This window comes from Lepidothrix coronata, unplaced genomic scaffold, assembly GCF_001604755.1.
Source record: "Lepidothrix coronata isolate B3197 unplaced genomic scaffold, Lepidothrix_coronata-1.0 Scaffold290, whole genome shotgun sequence".
Taxonomy (NCBI): Eukaryota; Metazoa; Chordata; class Aves; order Passeriformes; family Pipridae; genus Lepidothrix; species Lepidothrix coronata.
In genome coordinates this window covers 87,349-103,478 of record NW_016690470.1, presented here as the reverse complement: position 1 = coordinate 103,478, position 16,130 = coordinate 87,349, and the positions used below count along the sequence as shown (strand labels likewise).

The window sequence follows — 16,130 nt, the reverse complement described above, 5'->3', positions numbered from 1 at the left end:
CCTGGAAGTGTCCAAGGCCAGGTTGGATGGGGCTTGGAGCAACCTGGGCTAGTGGGAGGTGTCCCTGCCCAAGGCAGAGGGTGGAATGAAATAAGGTCCCTTTCAACCCAAACAATTCTGGGATATATAAATGCAAAGGGAAGCAAATCAAGCCACGCAGAAAAAAAGAACACCTGCTCTGCTCGGGCAGAGGGAAGTGGCAGCTCACCGAGTCACCTCAGGAGTAAGGAACAGATACTCTGCTGGAAGAAAGATGCCTCCCTTCTCCCCCGCCCTGCTCCGGGGCATTTGGCCTTTCCCGGGTGGGAATGGAGGGTGTGTGTGGGGGGCAGTGGGATGTACTGGGGATGCACTGGTTTGTCTCTGGCTGCAGGGAGTCGCGAGATGGAGAGGAGTGCCTGGTGTGGGCAGGAGCCGCCCGCGGCCGCTGCTCCCCTCACAGCTACGACGTGCACACCTTCCGCAGCCGCGGCCGCGTCCGCACCGTCCCCGCCGTCCGGCAGTGCCGCTGCCGGGGGTAGCGGGGCTGGGAGCGCAGGTGGGGCTGCTGGAGACCCCACCAGACTGTCTGTAGGATATGTAAATGAGAGAAGGATGTATTTTGGTTGTGGGTTTTTGGGTTTTTTTTGTGAATAAAAGCTATTTTAACCAGCGGGTAGAAATGAGCCCCCTCTGCTAAATGTTTCGCGGCTTGTAAAATAAACATCGCGGGCAATTCACAGCTCCTTGGGGTTCTGCTGTGCAGCTCCACGGCCCCCCCTCCGCATCCCGGCAGCCCAGGAGGATGCGGCTGTCTGGCACGCGCTGGGGGTGGCACGGCTTGGCTGCTCCCGGTTACAAACTGTGGAGCAGGAGCCAGGAGAGGGGACCGGGAGCTGTCCCCTCTGCAGACACCCCCAGGTATCCTGCACCATGCCGCTGGTGAGCTGGGAAGAAGGAAGCAAAGGATCCTGAGCAGGAGTTTCCTCTGCCTGTTAACTCAGGAGTTTCCTCTATCTATTAACTGCAGCCTGTCTTGCCTCCCTGCCTGTTCTGCATAATTAACAGCCCTTTGGGTTGGAATAAACTGTAGGCACCACCTGGGATTAGCCTTTACCTTGACTCTCGTGGTGTGGTCCTGGCAGTGCTTCAGCCAGGTGCTGAATTAGTAATTTAATGCTAATTTTTTCTGTTCAGTCCCATGGCAGCTGGGCAGTGTGGCATATGCACGCACAGCAACCTGTTCCTCTGTGACTGGGGAACAAGAACTAAAAGAACTGGCTTTTGTCCCATCACCCGGAGTCCACTGGGCTCTCATGATATTTCGTTAATTTTGAGCGTTCAGGAATTAGCAGCAAACGCCTTTTAATTCCCCAGGAAGCCAACTGATTATTAAAAAAAAAAACAAAACAAAACACCAAACCAAACCCAACAAGCTGGGTTAGGGTTCGGTAGCTCTGGAGTGACCGGAGCCCGAGGCCGCAGCACTGCCTGGCCCGGGGCAGCCCCGGTGCTCTGCTGGAACCTGCTCTGCCCCACAGCCTCGGCTGCCCGGGCTCTGCCTGGCTGTCGGGGGGGATGCACAGCCTGGCCTGCCTGCGGGGACCCCAGGCGCTCCACCCTGCACACCTGAGAGGAACATGGGCTGGGGACACCAGTGCGACACCGAGCCCCTGCCACGCTCCAGTGTGAGCTGCCGCGGCAGGGCCGGGATGGGAAGGGGATGCTCATCGTGGAGGGCGGCATTCCTGCACACAAAGGTCCTCCTGTTTGTCCCATTAGTGCCATCATTAAAACCCAGTTAGTCTCCTACGGAGAGCAAACGCAGCCCAGCCAGGGCCCTGCCAAGGGGCTGCTGGCCCCAGTCCGACGTGTCCCCTGCCAGCCCCAGGAGCGCTGGTGAGCCGTCCTCCCTCCCACTTGTGTACTGGGGCTAATTGGTGCAGGGGGCCCGGCTTCTCACCTTGTTAGCATGGCAATTAGCTCTCTTTACCCTCCTGATTGCTCTTGTGCATATTTCACTCCAATCCACCTTTCCAGGGAGTTATAAATGCAGCACCGAGGAGGCCGGGGGAGTCGAGCTGGGACAGGGAGCACAGAGCCATGCTGGGGACCGTCCTGCTGCTGCTGGCCCTGGCCAAACCGGCGTGCCCGAGCCCAGCGGGCGTGGCGAGCCGGCGAGCTGAGGCGCTGAAAAAGCTGCTGGAAGTCTTCGGCATGGAAGACCCTCCGCCCCCCCCGGCTCACTTCAAGAAGCCACCCCAGTACATGGTGGATCTGTTCAACACCGTGGCCAACGCGGACGGTGTCACCAAGAACCCCGACATCCTGGAGGGCAACACCGTTCGCAGCTTCCTGGATAGAAGTAAGGGGTGGGGGGGGTCCCTGCGGTGCTGGGATGGGGCTGCAGGGAGGGGCTGGGCATGGCTGGTGGAGGTGCTGCCCCAGGTTTCACTCCCCTTCTCATCTCATCCTTCCCTCCAGCTCACAGCAAGGAGATGCAGTTCCTGTTCGTCCTCTCCAGCGTGGCCAAGAACGAGAAGATCCTGACGGCAGAGCTGCACCTCTTCCGCCTCTGGCCGAGGGTCACAGATGGACCCAAAAGGCACCACTTCTGCCAGGTGAGGAGGGCGATGGGTCGGGGATGGGGCTGTCCCCCAGCCTGTGCCCAAGGATGCCACTGGCACACTGTGGTCATTCGCCCGCAGTGGGAGCACAGCCCAGCTCTGGGATCACACGAGCAAACGTTTCACGGAGTATCACAATGATTTAACCGTGGTGGGCTCTTAAATGTCCTTCTGGTACGTGCAAACATCAGCAAAGGCACCTGAAGGCTGTGACAGATCCACGCTGGCAATTCCCCATCTCTGCTCACGCCTCTGTCCGTGGTCATCCCCTCAGGCAGGACCTTTTTCCTCCCCCAGGTCAGCGTCTACCAGGTGCTGGAGAAGGAAAACCCAGACACCCCTGGAGGGAAGAAGCTGCTGGCAGCTCGGCTCGTCTCACTGCAGACCTCGGGCTGGGAGGTCTTTGCCATCACGCCGGCTGTGAGTTGTTTTCCCTCTGTTTAGGGCAGCCCAGAGAGAACACCAGGGGTTTACACACAGGAGCTTTTTTAACCCATTTCACCCCCAGCAGCCTTTTGGGCTCCAGTGCAGTTTCCTGTCTGCAGTCTCTGCAGTGACATGGGAGGGACACATCCTCTGGGAGGGGAAGGCAAGAGTCCTGCCAAGTGCCCTGGGGACTGCTCCATCCTGCCCCAAACTGGTCCTACTGTTCCTCGGGGAGTGCCAGTGCTGGCTCCTGCCACAATGTCCCCTGGGTGGCAGCCCTGGAGCAGCCTCTTCCCGTGGCACACAGTGTGTGGCCTCGGGGGGTCCTGGTTCACTGCCCCCCTCCAGCCTGGCCCCTGCCGTGGGGACACCAACACAGTGCCCATCCCAGCCCACGGCCCTGCGGTGACACCGGTTTGGCTCCCCAGGTTCGTGACTGGACCGAAGACGAAAGCAGCAACCAGGGTTTGCTGGTGACAGTCCAGAGTCTGGGGGGGACCCCGCTCGACCCCCCACCACTGCAGTTTGCCTCTGGCCGGGACCACCACGAGAGCAAGAGGCCCCTGTTGGTGCTGTTCACAGACGACGGGCGCCGGGGAGCGTCGCTGCCCACGGGCAGCTTCTCAGGTGAGTCCCACGTGCACGGCTCCCTTGGTGCCACCATCCCTTTCCTGGGGTGCTGCCCACACGTGGGCTCCTCAAATCCAGAGCTCTTTGCTCGGCCAGAGGCAGAGGCTCTCTCCTTTCTGGGTTAGCCTGCGCAGGGGTTCTGCCTGCTTGCGGATGTGAAGCTGGACTTGGGTGTGGCTGTGAGACTGAGGCTGCCACCTCCTGATGGCTCTGCCTGGGCTGGTGACAGGCTGTGACCAGAGGGCTGCAGACAGGACCCACAGGGAGGGGTGGCCTGGGGGGCTGCAACACCTTTTCTCTTTACCCGGGCTCATGCAGTGGCTAATGGCATTGGATGCTCCTTTCTGGCAGATTTAAAGCCTCAGTCCCCCGATCTCCCCGCCGAGGTGCCGGTGCCCAAACCAGCGGGGTCGCGCAGCACGCGCTCGCTGGACCGGCTCCAGCCCTGCCGGAAGCATCCCTTGTCCGTGGACTTCGAGGAGATCGGCTGGTCGGGCTGGATCATCTCCCCCCGGGGGTACAACGCCTTCCACTGCAAGGGCTCCTGCCCCTTCCCGCTGGGTGAGAACATGCGGCCGACGAACCACGCCACGGTGCAGTCCATCATCAACGCCCTGAAGCTGAGCGAGGGCGTCAGCAGCCCCTGCTGTGTGCCCGACAAGCTCTACTCCATCAACCTCCTCTACTTCGATGACGACGAGAACGTGGTGCTCAAGCAGTACGACGACATGGTGGCCGCGAGCTGCGGCTGCCACTGAGGCGGGAGGAGCAGGGAGGTGGAAATGCTGACACAGAGAGGCTGCTCCTGCTCCCTCCAGAGTGTCGGTGTGGGGCCTTTGTCCCACAAACCCTCTAAAAGAATCCGGGGTGAGCAGAGCAAAGGGGGTGCTGGCTCTGCCCCGGGTGGTGTCACCCCCTGGCAGTGCCCAGGAAGGCTCAGGGCCAAGCTCTGATTAAATCAATCTGGATGAGCCTGTGTGACTTGGCAGCCCCGGGGCAACAGCTCCATTTCGGGGTGTCCTGTGTCGGGGTGTGGGTGTCCCTGCCCGTGCAGAGGCTCCTGCAGGCTGTACTATATGTATATAGCAAGAGCACTAATATATGACAAACTGCCTGTACAGTGTCCTGTAAATGTCTGTACATTCCCACCTTGCTGTGACTTGTGAAATGAATTCAGAGGAACTATTAAAGTGCTGTTGTCCGAGGGCTGCCTGTGGACTCTGAACTGCTGCTGGGGATGGGGCTGGCCATGGGCAAGCAGACACCCCATGGGCATGGGATGGGGGGTGCATGAGGAGGGGCTGCATGCAGATGGATGAAGATTCAGCCACAGCCCAGTCTCCAGGGGCAAGGGGTGGAGGTTGGTGCACCCTATTCCTTAAAAGCTGAATGATCTCAGGATCCATCAGCCAGCCTGCAGTGGGGGGTACAGGGAAGGGGCACACCCCCTGAGCAGGCAGTGGGGGTGTGTGGGGGGAATGTGGTGACAGGGTCTGGGATTGGGGTGGAGGGTGATGCAGAGGTGTCTGGAGGTGATGCTGCTGGGGCAGATGGGAGGTGGGTGTCGTGGTTTAACTCCAGAGGGCAACTAATCACCACACAGCCACTGGCCACCCCCACTGTGGTGGGATGGGGAGGAGAATCAGAAAAAAAAGGTAAAACCTGTGGGTTGAGATAAGGACAGTTTAACAAGGGAAATAAAATAAAATGATATATAATAATATTTGTTATGAAAAGGGAGACACCAAAAAGGGAGAGAGAAATAAAACCTAAGTAAAACAAGTGATGCTCAGTACAGTGATTGGCCCCAGCAGTGATTGGCCCCTCCTGGGCAGCTCCCCCAGTTTATACACTGGGCAGAACTTTCTGTGGCATGGAATATCCACTGGCTGCTTTGGGTCAGCTGTCCCAGCCGTGCTCCCCCCAGCTTCTTGTGCAGCTCCTCACTGACAGAGCATGAGGCACTGAAAAGTCCTTGACTTGGGGTGAGCACAAATGAGCCACAACCAAAACATCAGTGTGTGATCGACATTATTCCCATCCTGAATCCAAAATGTGGTGTTGTACCAGCCACTGGAAAGAAAATTAACTCCATTGAAGCTGAAATGAGGACAGTGGGGAAGGGTGGCTCTGGGGGAAGATGGCCAGAGGAGATTGTTGGGCCCAGAAAGAAGGTTCCTCATGGAAGAGAAATGGGGTGGAAACCAGAGCTGACCAACACTGTGGGGTCAGGTCAGTGCTGGGGAGGTGTACAGAGGGTGGGTGTCAATGTGGGTTCTGGGGAGCGGGTGTAGGTGTTGGCAGACAGGGCAGGGGTCCTCTCACACCCACTGGCACAGCCCCCTTGTCACCTGCAGTCCAGGGCTCAGTGGGAGCGTGGCTGTCCCTGCCAGACCACTCAGCCCCTCCAAGCCTGTTTCCAAGCTTAGCCATGGTTCCCCAGCACCTCTTCATCTCCAGCCTGCAAGTGGCCGAATCCCACACTGGCCTGGCCAGCACCAGTTTCCCACCTGGAAGCAGCACCAGCAGCTTTGGCCCTCTCCCACCCCAGCCCTCCCTCAGCTCGGGGTCCCTCTCCCCATCCCACCCAGGGGAAGGGTGCATCCATTCAGGAGGCCCTTTGACTAGACATGATCCCACATTGGAGGGCAAATCCTTCCCCTGCGTCCCCCAGATGTGTTCCCCACTGCCCCCCCATGATGTGAGCACAGGGCAGAGCCCACTGGTGTGTCCTGAGCATATGCACATCTGAGCTCCTCTTCCAATGCACCCAAACCCAGGCAGCTCATCCCAAACCCCCCACATGTGGACAGGCTCACCTGCATCCCTGAGAGCCCTGTCCTCACGTCGATGGGCAGGAGAGATGCTGTGAGCCTCGGGGAGATGTCCCCTCCTCACCCAAAAGATGAACAGTTTACTGAATCACACAGAGTGGCTGGCCAAGAATCCACAACAGTGAAGGGTTTGGGCCTGGTTTATTAAATGCCTGTTCCTGGGCTACAAGGTCTGCACCCCCACAGGTCCCATCACAGCAGCATCCCGAGGAAGGACTGTGCCCCCAGGCTCCATGGCAGTGGGAAGGAGAGTGGGTTTGTCTGGAAGTGTGCATGGCTGCAGCCTTTCCTGCAGACCTTCACCCAAATCTCCGAGCTGGACTTGGCTTGGACTGCTCATCTGCTCGGCTGGAAGGGAGTCACAGAGCCCCGGGCAGGGGGAACCTGTGCACGTTCCACTCAAGAGGGAGAAGAGCAGCACCTGGGCAGGTGTCACAGTGGGCCACCATCCTCAGACAGGTGACAGTTCAGCCCCACACATCCTGCTGCTCACTCCCTGGGATTCCAGGGTGCCCCACACCTCGGCCCATGCAGACAGACACACAGACACCCTGCCCTGAGACAGCTCCTGAGGCGGCTCTGACTGGCGGCTCTGCAGGACAGTGGCCAGCACACAGCAGGGAGGGGGGCCCAGCTGGCCCCTGTGCAACAGCAGAGCCCTGCACGCTGCTGTGACTCACTGCCCATGGTTCAGAGCCTCCCTGGAGGACAGGACCTGCTGGTCAGGACAGAGGGCAGGGGGTGTCCGGGGGCGGGGGGCCTGTGGTCAGCGGTGATAGCGGGGGTCGGCTCTCCAGCACTCCGACAGCTTCCGCAGGACTCGCTCCTTCAGGTGGACCCTCCTGGAGAGCTGCTGTGACTGGCTTAGCTCATGAGCCTTCAGCTTGGCATAGTAGTCAGAAAACTTGTTGTAGAGGATGGAGATGGGCATGCCATTGAGGATGATGCCAAAGGAGATGCAGACAAATGCCACCATCCTGCCGAGTATTGTGTCAGGCACAGTGTCTCCATAGCCCACGGTGGAGAGGCTGACCTGTGTGAGGATGGGAAAAGATAAAATCCCACGGGGAACAAGCCCAGCAGACCCCACCAGATGGTGCTGAGACTCACCCGCCCGCCCCTCTGTGGGAGCCAGATGTCACCTGGAGCAGTGTCACACAGTGACAGCAGCCAGCTCAGCTGTCCCCACTCCTGCAGCCTCCACGGCCAGGGCTCTGCGCCCGGGAGGCCTGGAGAGCACAAGGGTGGAGTGCTGCTGGCTGAGCCCCAGAGCAGAGATCAGAGGTCAGACCTCTCTCTGCTCCGTCCCCGCTTCACATGTGTCTCTTCAGGCCAGCTGGACACCCCGAGCTGAGCCCTCCCCAGCAGTCAGTGTCTGCTGCAGCTTCCTGCCCCCGCGGAGCTGCGGCTCCAGCGCTTCCCGCCCGGGAACTGCCCAGTCCCGCAGGAACAAGTCTTCCTGGAGCCTCCATCCAAGGGAAGCAGGCACTGCCCAGAAATGCACCACGTTTGGTGACCAGGGAGTAGGGCTATGGGGACAAGGTGAGAGCTGAGGCAGAGAGGTTTGGGCTTTGCAGGGAGCTGTGCTCCCAGGGACAGGCTCGGCCCGGGACATTGAAAGGCTCGAACCTGGTGATACTGCTGAGTGATTTTGCCCTTCCTTGAGGAGGGATGAATTTGAAGCAGGCAATCTGTGGTGGCCAAGGGGGCAGAAGTGATCTGTGGGATCATTTAATCTGTAAATCAAAATGCCCTTGTAACCCCTGGGGTTTAAGTGCTTTAGATACCCCCCATTTCGGAGTCAATCCCAGGTTTATTATAGTGCTCAGCTCAGCTGAGCTGCTGGCTCCTGGCACAAGCAGGGCAGCAAACAGGGGCAGCACACCCCAGTCTGTGTCCTCTCTCAGGACACAGACCGAGGCACAATGTGACCATGGGTCCCACATGCAGCCCCGGGTCCCCCATCTCAGCCCCACAAGCTCTGACCCCCCCCATGCCTCCCAAGCCCAGCTGGGCTGTGATGCTGCACAAGCCTCAGGCTGCCCTGAGTGGGTGCCCCCATACCCATGGGGGCTGAACCACATCCACCCCACACTTGGGTCCCATGACAGATAAAGCCTGGCCTGAGTCACATCCTCCTTGTCACTAACTCAGGCCTGGAGGTTCCTAGGCCACCACCTCTGTCCCACCATCCCACCCCAGTGCTAGCTTCTGAGCCTCTGAGCTCGGTCCCAACCTCTCATTTCTTTTCTCAAGGCACGCAGGGCTCTGGGTTTCCCACCGTTACTGGGCTGGTAGGAGGGCTGGGCCCCTCCTGCCCCCTGGCCTGCAGCAGTGGTGAATCCCCCGAGCAGCAGGGCAGCCCCTACCCACGGAGCCCCCCGCCCCCCTCTCTGGAAGGAGCTGTGCAAACCTTACCGCTGCCCACCACCACGCACAGGGGATACTGGTGAAGTCAGTGCCGGGGACATCGTGTTCCACCGAGTGTATGAGAGCGGAGAAGGTGAAGACACCCATGGCAATGAAGAGGAGGAGGCAGCAAACCTGCTGGTAGCACTGGCGCATGGTGAAGCTGAAGGCCCGGAGGCCGGTGGAGTGGCGCGCCAGCTTGAGGATGCGGAAGATCCTCATGAGCTTGATGAGCTTGAGGACCTTGCCCAGCTTGCTCACATTCTCCACCTTGTGCAGCTCCTCATGGTAAAGCGTGTCTGCTTCGTCCAGATTTTCAAAGAGGAGCTGGACGTAGAAGGGCAGGATGGCCACCAGGTCTATGGCATTAAACGCTGCCCGCAGAAAGATCTTGAAGCTGGAGGAGGATATGAGCCGCATGAGGTATTCAGAGGTGAAGAAGATGGCACAGATCATCTCCATCTGCTCCATCCACATCTTCCCTGTTTTGTTTTTCATCTCCTCCACTGTGCTCAGTGTCATGCCCACAATGGAGATAAGCACAAAGAAGCTCGACATGACAGCAATGATCTTGGCTGGGACAGAAGAGTACGGGTTCTCAATGAGGTTCCAGATCGTCTTCCGAAACCCACCCAGAAATTTGCCATCAAACTGATTCCCCGAGTCCAGGGGTTCCAGTTCTGCCTCCAGCTCCTTCTCTATTTTCAGGTACTCATTGAGTTCATCTTGCTTTTCCTCGAACAGGATCCGGCAGCAGCGTTGGGAGTATTTCAGATGGATCCCCCAGTACTCGATTTCCTCCACAAAGTTACTGGGGCACATCTCATCCATCACCCACAGGACCCCACTGCGGTAGAAGTGGAAGATGTAGTGGAAGACTGAAGGATCTCTGTCAAAGAAGTACTCGTTCTTCTGCACCAAGTAGTCATCGCAGAGCTGCATCTTCTTCGCGGGGTCCGTATAAAGGGCCAGCTTCCCAAGCCTCGTGATGGGATACTGGGCCAGTACCTTGCAAGCTATCTGGAACGACTTGCCACCCACGTTAATGTTGAGCAGGTACTTGTTCCTTTGGATGGGAGTCTCGCTCTCCTCGTTTCCCTCTGCCACGTTCTGCATGGAGCTCCATTGTTTTACCAGGCTGTCCTGCGCGAAGGGGATGTGCACTGCCTCCTCCTCCAGGGTCCGGCGGCGGCCCTGGTGATCCCCTATCTTCAGGCTGGCCGAGAGACTCGCACGCCTGGTCCCCAGCTGCCTCATGGTGCCTGGCCCTCGGAAGCCGTGACTCCTGTTAGGGGCCGGGGGACAGCAGCTCTGGCTTCATGGGAACGCTCCCGCTGGGCACACGCTGGCTGGGATGAGTGCTGCGAGCTCGGAGGAGCCGTGGAGCGGCTGCCCCGGGGGGCACCGCCGTGTCCTGGTGCCACGTGGCACCTGCCAGGGTCCCAAAGCCGATTGCTGATCAGATTGTGGTTCGCGTCGCGGGAGTCGGAGGCGGCCAAGCGCCCGCTCCTTAAGACACTAATGAGATTGAGGCACTAGTCCTTTATGTAAGGAACTATTTCCAGACCTGCACTTCTCTTTTCCCTTATTCTGTTCTTATTAGCTGTTTGCATTTGCCACACGCTGCCTGTTTCCTAGAAGGACATCTGTGATAGCAAGTTGGAAAGAGCACGATCTTGCCTCGGTTTACCCCTGCCAGCCCTGCCTTGGTGGGACAGGAAGGTGCAGACACGCAGGATTTGTAGAGGCTTTGTACCCCCACACCAGATGCTGCTCTTGGCACTGGCCCTTCGTTAAGCACTAATGCAGTTGCCCCGGCTCTGTCAGCTGTCACAGCCAGAGAAGGGAGATGGTCGTGACCTCCCAGCTCATCCCTCAAGCCCCACAGTGCAGATTTACAGGGGATGAGGTGAAGGAACCACTTCAGTCTCCACGCAGTGCCCGAGCAGATCCCCTGTGGGACAGGTTGCTCCTGTGGCCCTGCCCTGTGCCATCACATCAGCCTTCAGCCACACCAGTCCCACAAGCAGGGGCAGAACAGGGAACAGGACACTGAAAATGCAAGTAGGCAGTAAAAGTTCCCTTGAACTATTGGAACTGAAAAGGAGGAAATAATCCTTTGGATTTCCAAGTAAAAGGGGAACCAAAATTAAATAGGCTTATCTTTGAGGCCTTACCTTGGAACATGACCTTGCTTCAACATGTAAAACTGATCACACTGATCTCTATGAACTGGTCTAATTAAATACAGAGACCTGGAGCACAAAGCTGCTCCTGGCCCAAAACCAGCTCAGGCTCCACTACAATTGAAGTTTCTGAGCCCTGGGATTAGGACAACAAAAATACTTCTGGCACCAGACAGAGGAAGGGAAATTGCTGTCACAAAACATAGATCTTGTTTTGGCACAAGATCCAGAAAATATGTTTCTTTCAACCCTGAAGCACTTGGCTCAGGGAGCAGTAAACTAAACCTGCAAGGTCTTGCGAGTTTGCCTCCGGGCCTCGCTCCTCATTGAACAGAGCGAGGGCTCTGCCCCACACCACAGACCAGCCAGGCTCAGCCTGGGCTCAGCTCGGCAGCTGGAGCTCAGAGGATGATCTGGGACCGGCTGGTGACAGCTGACTTTGGCCACCTGACCCCGACAGCACCAGCACTTCTACAGCCCCCAGCTCAGCCCTGTCCTGCTGGGACTCCTGGAGCCCCTCCTGCTCTACAGGATTCCCCACTCTGTGCACTGCTCTGACAAAGAAGGGACAAGTTCAGGCAGTTTTTTCACCTTGTTCTAGGCTGAACTCCCCACTTGTCCCCTGTTTGGCAACAGCACTCCTAGTGCCAGTGCCATCTGTTCCTCCTGTCCCCACCCTCTCCATTCACTCTGCTCCCTGTATTTCACTCTTCTGCTGCAGCTGGTGTGTGCTGGAGTCATGTCCATCCCAGGCAGGCACAGCAGCACTTGCTCCCCCTTACTGGCCGTGCCAGCCCACCCACCACGAATCCTCTTTCCCAGGATGTGACAATCCAGTGGTGATGCAGCCCCTGAACTCCCAACTACAGAATTTAAGCAAATGCACAAGTCCAGGAAAATTAAAGACTCCAGAAGTCATTAGTTTCACATTCTTTATTCTCCTGTGTCAGTTACAACAGCTATTCCCACCTGTCCCTATGGAAACAGAAGCAAGGTTGTGCGCCCTTGCAAATAACTCCTTGGTACTAAAAATAGCAGCCCTGGAATAACTCAGGACTCCACACCACATTTAGAAGTTTCTCCCATGGGGTATGGCAGCACTCACACGCTATCCAGGAGTGGAAGATCCCTGCTCCAGGGCTGATGACTGGAGTCTGCTTGGCAAGACAAGTTCCCACCCTCAAGGCACACGGGTCAGCAGCCAAGGGAGCAGCTTTGTGCACTTAGTGAACATTTGTGCGAGGTGCACGTGGCCCAAGGGCACCAGGCACTAATCTGCCCCTGCACAGCCAGTTCCAAGGCACACAGCACTGAGCCCTTTGGCTGGAGCTCCATGTGCCACACAGTGTCTGACCCAAGACGTGGCTTATTTCAAAGGACACCTTCACTAGACCAAGGTGCTCAGAGCCCTGTCCAACTTGGCCCCAGGGATGGGGCAGCCACAGCTGCCCTGGGCAACCTGTGCTGGAGCCTCACCACCCTCACCATAAGACCTTCCTTCCTCTTGTCCCACCTAAACCCAACCTCTGTCAGTTTGTAACTGCTGCCCCCTGTCCTGTCACTACAGGGTGACAGGTGAAAAGCCTCTCTCCATCTATCTTACAACCCCCCTCTACACATGGACAAGACACAACACAGTCTCACGGAGCTGTCTCTTCTCCAGCCCTGATGAAGGTGCAGGACCTTGCACTTGACCTTATCGACCTTCATGAAGTTCCCGTGGGCCTGAGGGTCTCTCTGGATGACATCCCCCTCTCCCAGCCACACCCTGCAGCCTGGTCTCATCCTCACACTGGTTGAGGGTCCCACTCTACACACCACTGATGAAGACATGGGATAGCAGTGGTCCCAGTACGGACCCCCAAGAGACACCACTCATGTCAGAACAGTTTTAAGGAAGACACCATTAACAGTGTTAGAGGAGCCACAACCAGCGTTCAGCACCGGGGTGGGCAGAGCAGGTCAGTAAAGAGTGGAGGTGTTTGTGTGAGGGAGTGTGTGAGGAGCTGCCTGCCTGGGGGCCAAGGAGCTCCTGGCCCCACACTGGCCTGGGTGACAGCACAGCAAAGCGAGAGCAAACAGGAAGATTTTAACTGTTACCTTGTGGTGGAACCGTCAGTAAAAGCCACCTGTTGTGGAACTGAGCAGCATCAAACACTAGTGCAAACATGGAATACCTGTCTGGTCTGTGCGGAGTCAGTGAGCTCCTACAGAAACGGGTTAGGAAGCCCCTACTCCCTGACAAAATCCAGGGGGAAGAATGGAGCAGGTGAAAACAGGCTCTTGGCTGGGAGTGGAGGGAAACAGTGAACAGCATCTGGCATTTAACAGAGATAAACATCTTTGGGTCCAAGGCCACGCTGGTGGGAAACAGCATTAAAAACTGGAGCTCAGAACAACAAAAGACATTCCTACCAACTTTGTGAGGGCTGATTTCACAGTGCCAGGGAAGATCCTGTGCTATTTCCAGAGCCAAAGTAGTCCCACAGTCTAAGACCTATTTCCAAGGGGAGCATCCTCTTGGTATTCAGTGTAACAACCCAGATTTGAGAGCTGATGTCCAATTCAGTCAAGCTGTGTGGTGAGGATGAGAGACCAGGCTAGTCCCACCTCGTCACCTCGGTGTAAAGATCCCTGTTACCAAAACAGAAAAACACCTGGTTACTGACAGTCCTTGGAGCAAACTGCCGGTTTGACTTCAGTTAGTGCAAAGCAAAAGAAAGAAACCCACACCAGAAGATCAGTATCTTAGTATGGGTGCTCCATGTCCTTGGCAGCAGAGAAAAAGGGAGAGTTCTGCTGCTTCAGGGCAGACTGAAACCCCCAGCACCTGGCTGACCAGCAGCACGAAAGCTGGGAAAAGCTACTCCTGGAGAGGAAAGCTCTAGAGGCCAGAAACACAGGGAAAGAAGGCATTTTTCCCTCAGGCACACAGAGCTCATGGGTGAAAGACACTTACCCTTCAGGGAAAGGAGCCTGTCTGGCTCTTGTCAGACATAAGCTGTTCCCTGGATGCTTTTTCAAGACTGACGGTGTTAGATCGGCTTTTTGCTTTGAACAGGCCCCACACAGCAACAGAACCTGCAGCTACCAGGATGCTGAGGAGCCCTGGAGAGGAGAATGCACAAGCAGAGACTCACTGACTGCCCTGGTCTGGGCATCAGGACTGGGCCCTGCTGCTCAACACCACCAGCCAACAGCCAGAGATGAGCAGCTTCCCTTGAGGGCAAAGGACAGACAGAGGAAGTGAGTTAGTGCCAGATCTCATGGCATGGCCTTTCCAAGGACACAGCACAACTAAGGCAGAGCAATAATTAAGCTGTGGTGTCAGGCCTCCCTCAGCCCATCCAGCACAGCAAAAGCAGCTACTTATACAGGTCTGGAATTGATTTCATCAATTTACAGCCCACGGCAGGACCAAGACCACATGCAGCACTCTGAGTCTCACATACCTGCAACAATCAAGATCCACGTGTAACCTTGACTCCTTGATGGCACAGAGACCCCAGGCTCAGGAGTAGCTGAAGCCTCTGTGAGGAAAGAGAGACAAGTCCATCAGGCTTCCAACTTATCTTACAATCAGCACTCAAAGCAATCTCCAGCCCACACCTGTCTGAGTTCCCAGCTCACCTCAAGAGTGCCAAAAGGTCATTTTCAATTTATCTGCCGCTGTGATTAGCCCACATTGGAGGAAAAAAGTTCTACTGGAAACACTAACAGTGAAAGCTGGGATATTTCCCAGCTGGAGCTGCAGCATCTCGACCTGTTCTCAAGACACTGGGAGGCCACAGGTACAACCAAAACACAGCTCATCTCCCCACCTGCCAAGTGAACTGGAGCAGGCACCAAACCCACACCCAGTCTGTCAGCCCTGCAGCAATGCCCCTCCTCTCCACACTCATGGTGCTGCAGTTCCCGGACACCACGGAATCCCCGGGTAAGGGAAGCCAGAACAGCACTTCCAAGCACAAAGGACACCCCACGGAGCCGAGCAGCAGGCGCCGGCAGTGCTGGGCGTGCAGACACTGCCCGGACACCGGACGGCCCAGAGCTGCCTCCCTCATCCTCATCCTCATCCTCATCCTCATCCTCATCCTCATCCTCATCCTCATCCTCTTCCCCTCAGCCTGCCCATTCCCCAGGGATCAGAGGAGCTCGGGAGGCAGACAGACTCCAGTGCCGCCGGCTCGTTGGGAGGGAGCTGCTGGGGGTTGCGTGTTCTGGAAGAAGGAAGCAGGTACTACAAAGGCGCTTCCCGAGGAAGCCCCGGGGGCGTCAGCGCCGTCCCAACCGGAGGCAGCTGAAGGTGGGGGTCTCCCGCAGCGCTTCCTCCACCCGCAGTGACCCGCAGCTGCCCCGGAGAGGCCGGAGACAGCGGAGAACAAAGGGTTCCGTCCGCTCTGCCGCCCCGCGCCCCCCGTACCTGCGCTGCCGGCGGGCGGCCCCGCCGAGCTCCAGGGCGAGGTCAGCGCGGGGCCGCCGGGACTCGGCTCCGCCGGGGTCGCGGTCCCGCAGTCCTGCTCGTCCTCCTCGTCCGCGCAGTCGGGGTGGCCGTCGCAGAGCCAGTCCCGCGGGAAGCAGCGCTCGCCGGGCGCGCACTGGAACTGGTCCGGGGGGCAGCGGGACGGGGCAGCTGCGGGGACGGTGTGAGGGGCTGAGGGGAGCGGGGGGGGCAGGAGGGGAAGCCCCTGCACACACCCCCCTCACAGCCCGCCCGGCGGAGCCCGCGCGCGGGCACCGGCCAATGAGAGCGAAGGGCGTGCGCGGGGAGCCAATGGGCGCCGCCCGCCCGGCCGCTCCCCCGACTCACCGTTCACGGGCGGGAGCGGCAGCCCCGGCGGCGGCAGCGGCAGCAGCACCGCGAGCACCAGCGCCAGCCCCGGTAGCCCCGGCCCGGCCATGCCGCGGGCCCGCACCGATGGAACGCCGCGCTGCCGTCGCTCGCGCCGCTACAGATGCAGAGCGCGTGCGCTCGGGCCCGGCCTCCACCAACCAATGGGATGCTCGGGGGGGGTGAGGCGCGAGGGGTCGGCGGGGCC

General features: G+C 58.2%; 4 protein-coding genes across 4 annotated transcripts in view; 2 read left to right on the top strand and 2 right to left on the bottom strand.

The window, feature by feature from the left end:
- LOC108508290 overlaps positions 1-521 on the top strand; it is an 8,134-nt gene extending 7,613 nt beyond the window's left edge. Inside the window, exon 6 of the mRNA XM_017836975.1 lies at positions 374-521. Coding sequence (XP_017692464.1) covers positions 374-521 — 148 coding nt within the window. The remainder of the gene's footprint in view (positions 1-373) is intronic.
- A 1,561-nt stretch (positions 522-2,082) lies between these two features.
- Positions 2,083-4,420, top strand: LOC108508330 (bone morphogenetic protein 2-like). Its single transcript, XM_017837069.1, has 5 exons — positions 2,083-2,344; positions 2,464-2,600; positions 2,904-3,026; positions 3,461-3,670; positions 4,022-4,420. Exons 1-5 carry the CDS (start codon positions 2,083-2,085, stop codon positions 4,418-4,420), a joined length of 1,131 nt encoding a protein of 376 aa, XP_017692558.1.
- Positions 4,421-7,238: 2,818 nt separating this feature from the next.
- LOC108508329 (potassium voltage-gated channel subfamily V member 2-like) lies at positions 7,239-10,162 on the bottom strand. Its single transcript, XM_017837068.1, has 2 exons — positions 8,915-10,162; positions 7,239-7,529 (listed from the first exon to the last, which is right to left on the bottom strand). Exons 1-2 carry the CDS (start codon positions 10,160-10,162, stop codon positions 7,263-7,265), a joined length of 1,515 nt encoding a protein of 504 aa, XP_017692557.1. The 3' UTR covers positions 7,239-7,262.
- Positions 10,163-12,012: 1,850 nt separating this feature from the next.
- On the bottom strand, positions 12,013-15,992 carry CD320 (CD320 molecule). The gene is made up of 5 exons (XM_017836974.1): positions 15,902-15,992; positions 15,515-15,796; positions 14,544-14,621; positions 14,051-14,199; positions 12,013-13,725 (listed from the first exon to the last, which is right to left on the bottom strand). The coding sequence occupies exons 1-4, from the start codon at positions 15,990-15,992 to the stop codon at positions 14,054-14,056; spliced, it is 597 nt and encodes a 198-aa protein (XP_017692463.1). The 3' UTR covers positions 12,013-13,725; positions 14,051-14,053.
- Between the last annotated feature and the right edge of the window lie 138 nt (positions 15,993-16,130).

Excerpts from the sequence above, each read along its gene's own strand:
- CD320 (XM_017836974.1), bottom strand. The coding sequence starts at position 15,992 with ATGGCCGGGCCGGGGCTACCGGGGCTGGCGCTGGTGCTCGCGGTGCTG. Across the intron at positions 14,622-15,514 it reads GCCGCCCGCCGGCAGCGCAG|AGGCTTCAGCTACTCCTGAG; the intron begins GTACGGGGGGCG and ends CTTTCCTCACAG. Across the intron at positions 14,200-14,543 it reads GTGGATCTTGATTGTTGCAG|GGCTCCTCAGCATCCTGGTA; the intron begins GTATGTGAGACT and ends TCTCCTCTCCAG.
- LOC108508329 (XM_017837068.1), bottom strand. The coding sequence starts at position 10,162 with ATGAGGCAGCTGGGGACCAGGCGTGCGAGTCTCTCGGCCAGCCTGAAG. Across the intron at positions 7,530-8,914 it reads GTGCGTGGTGGTGGGCAGCG|GTCAGCCTCTCCACCGTGGG; the intron begins GTAAGGTTTGCA and ends ATCCTCACACAG.
- LOC108508330 (XM_017837069.1), top strand. The coding sequence starts at position 2,083 with ATGCTGGGGACCGTCCTGCTGCTGCTGGCCCTGGCCAAACCGGCGTGC. Across the intron at positions 2,345-2,463 it reads TCGCAGCTTCCTGGATAGAA|CTCACAGCAAGGAGATGCAG; the intron begins GTAAGGGGTGGG and ends CCTTCCCTCCAG. Across the intron at positions 3,671-4,021 it reads GCTTCTCAGGTGAGTCCCAC|CCTCAGTCCCCCGATCTCCC; the intron begins GTGCACGGCTCC and ends GCAGATTTAAAG.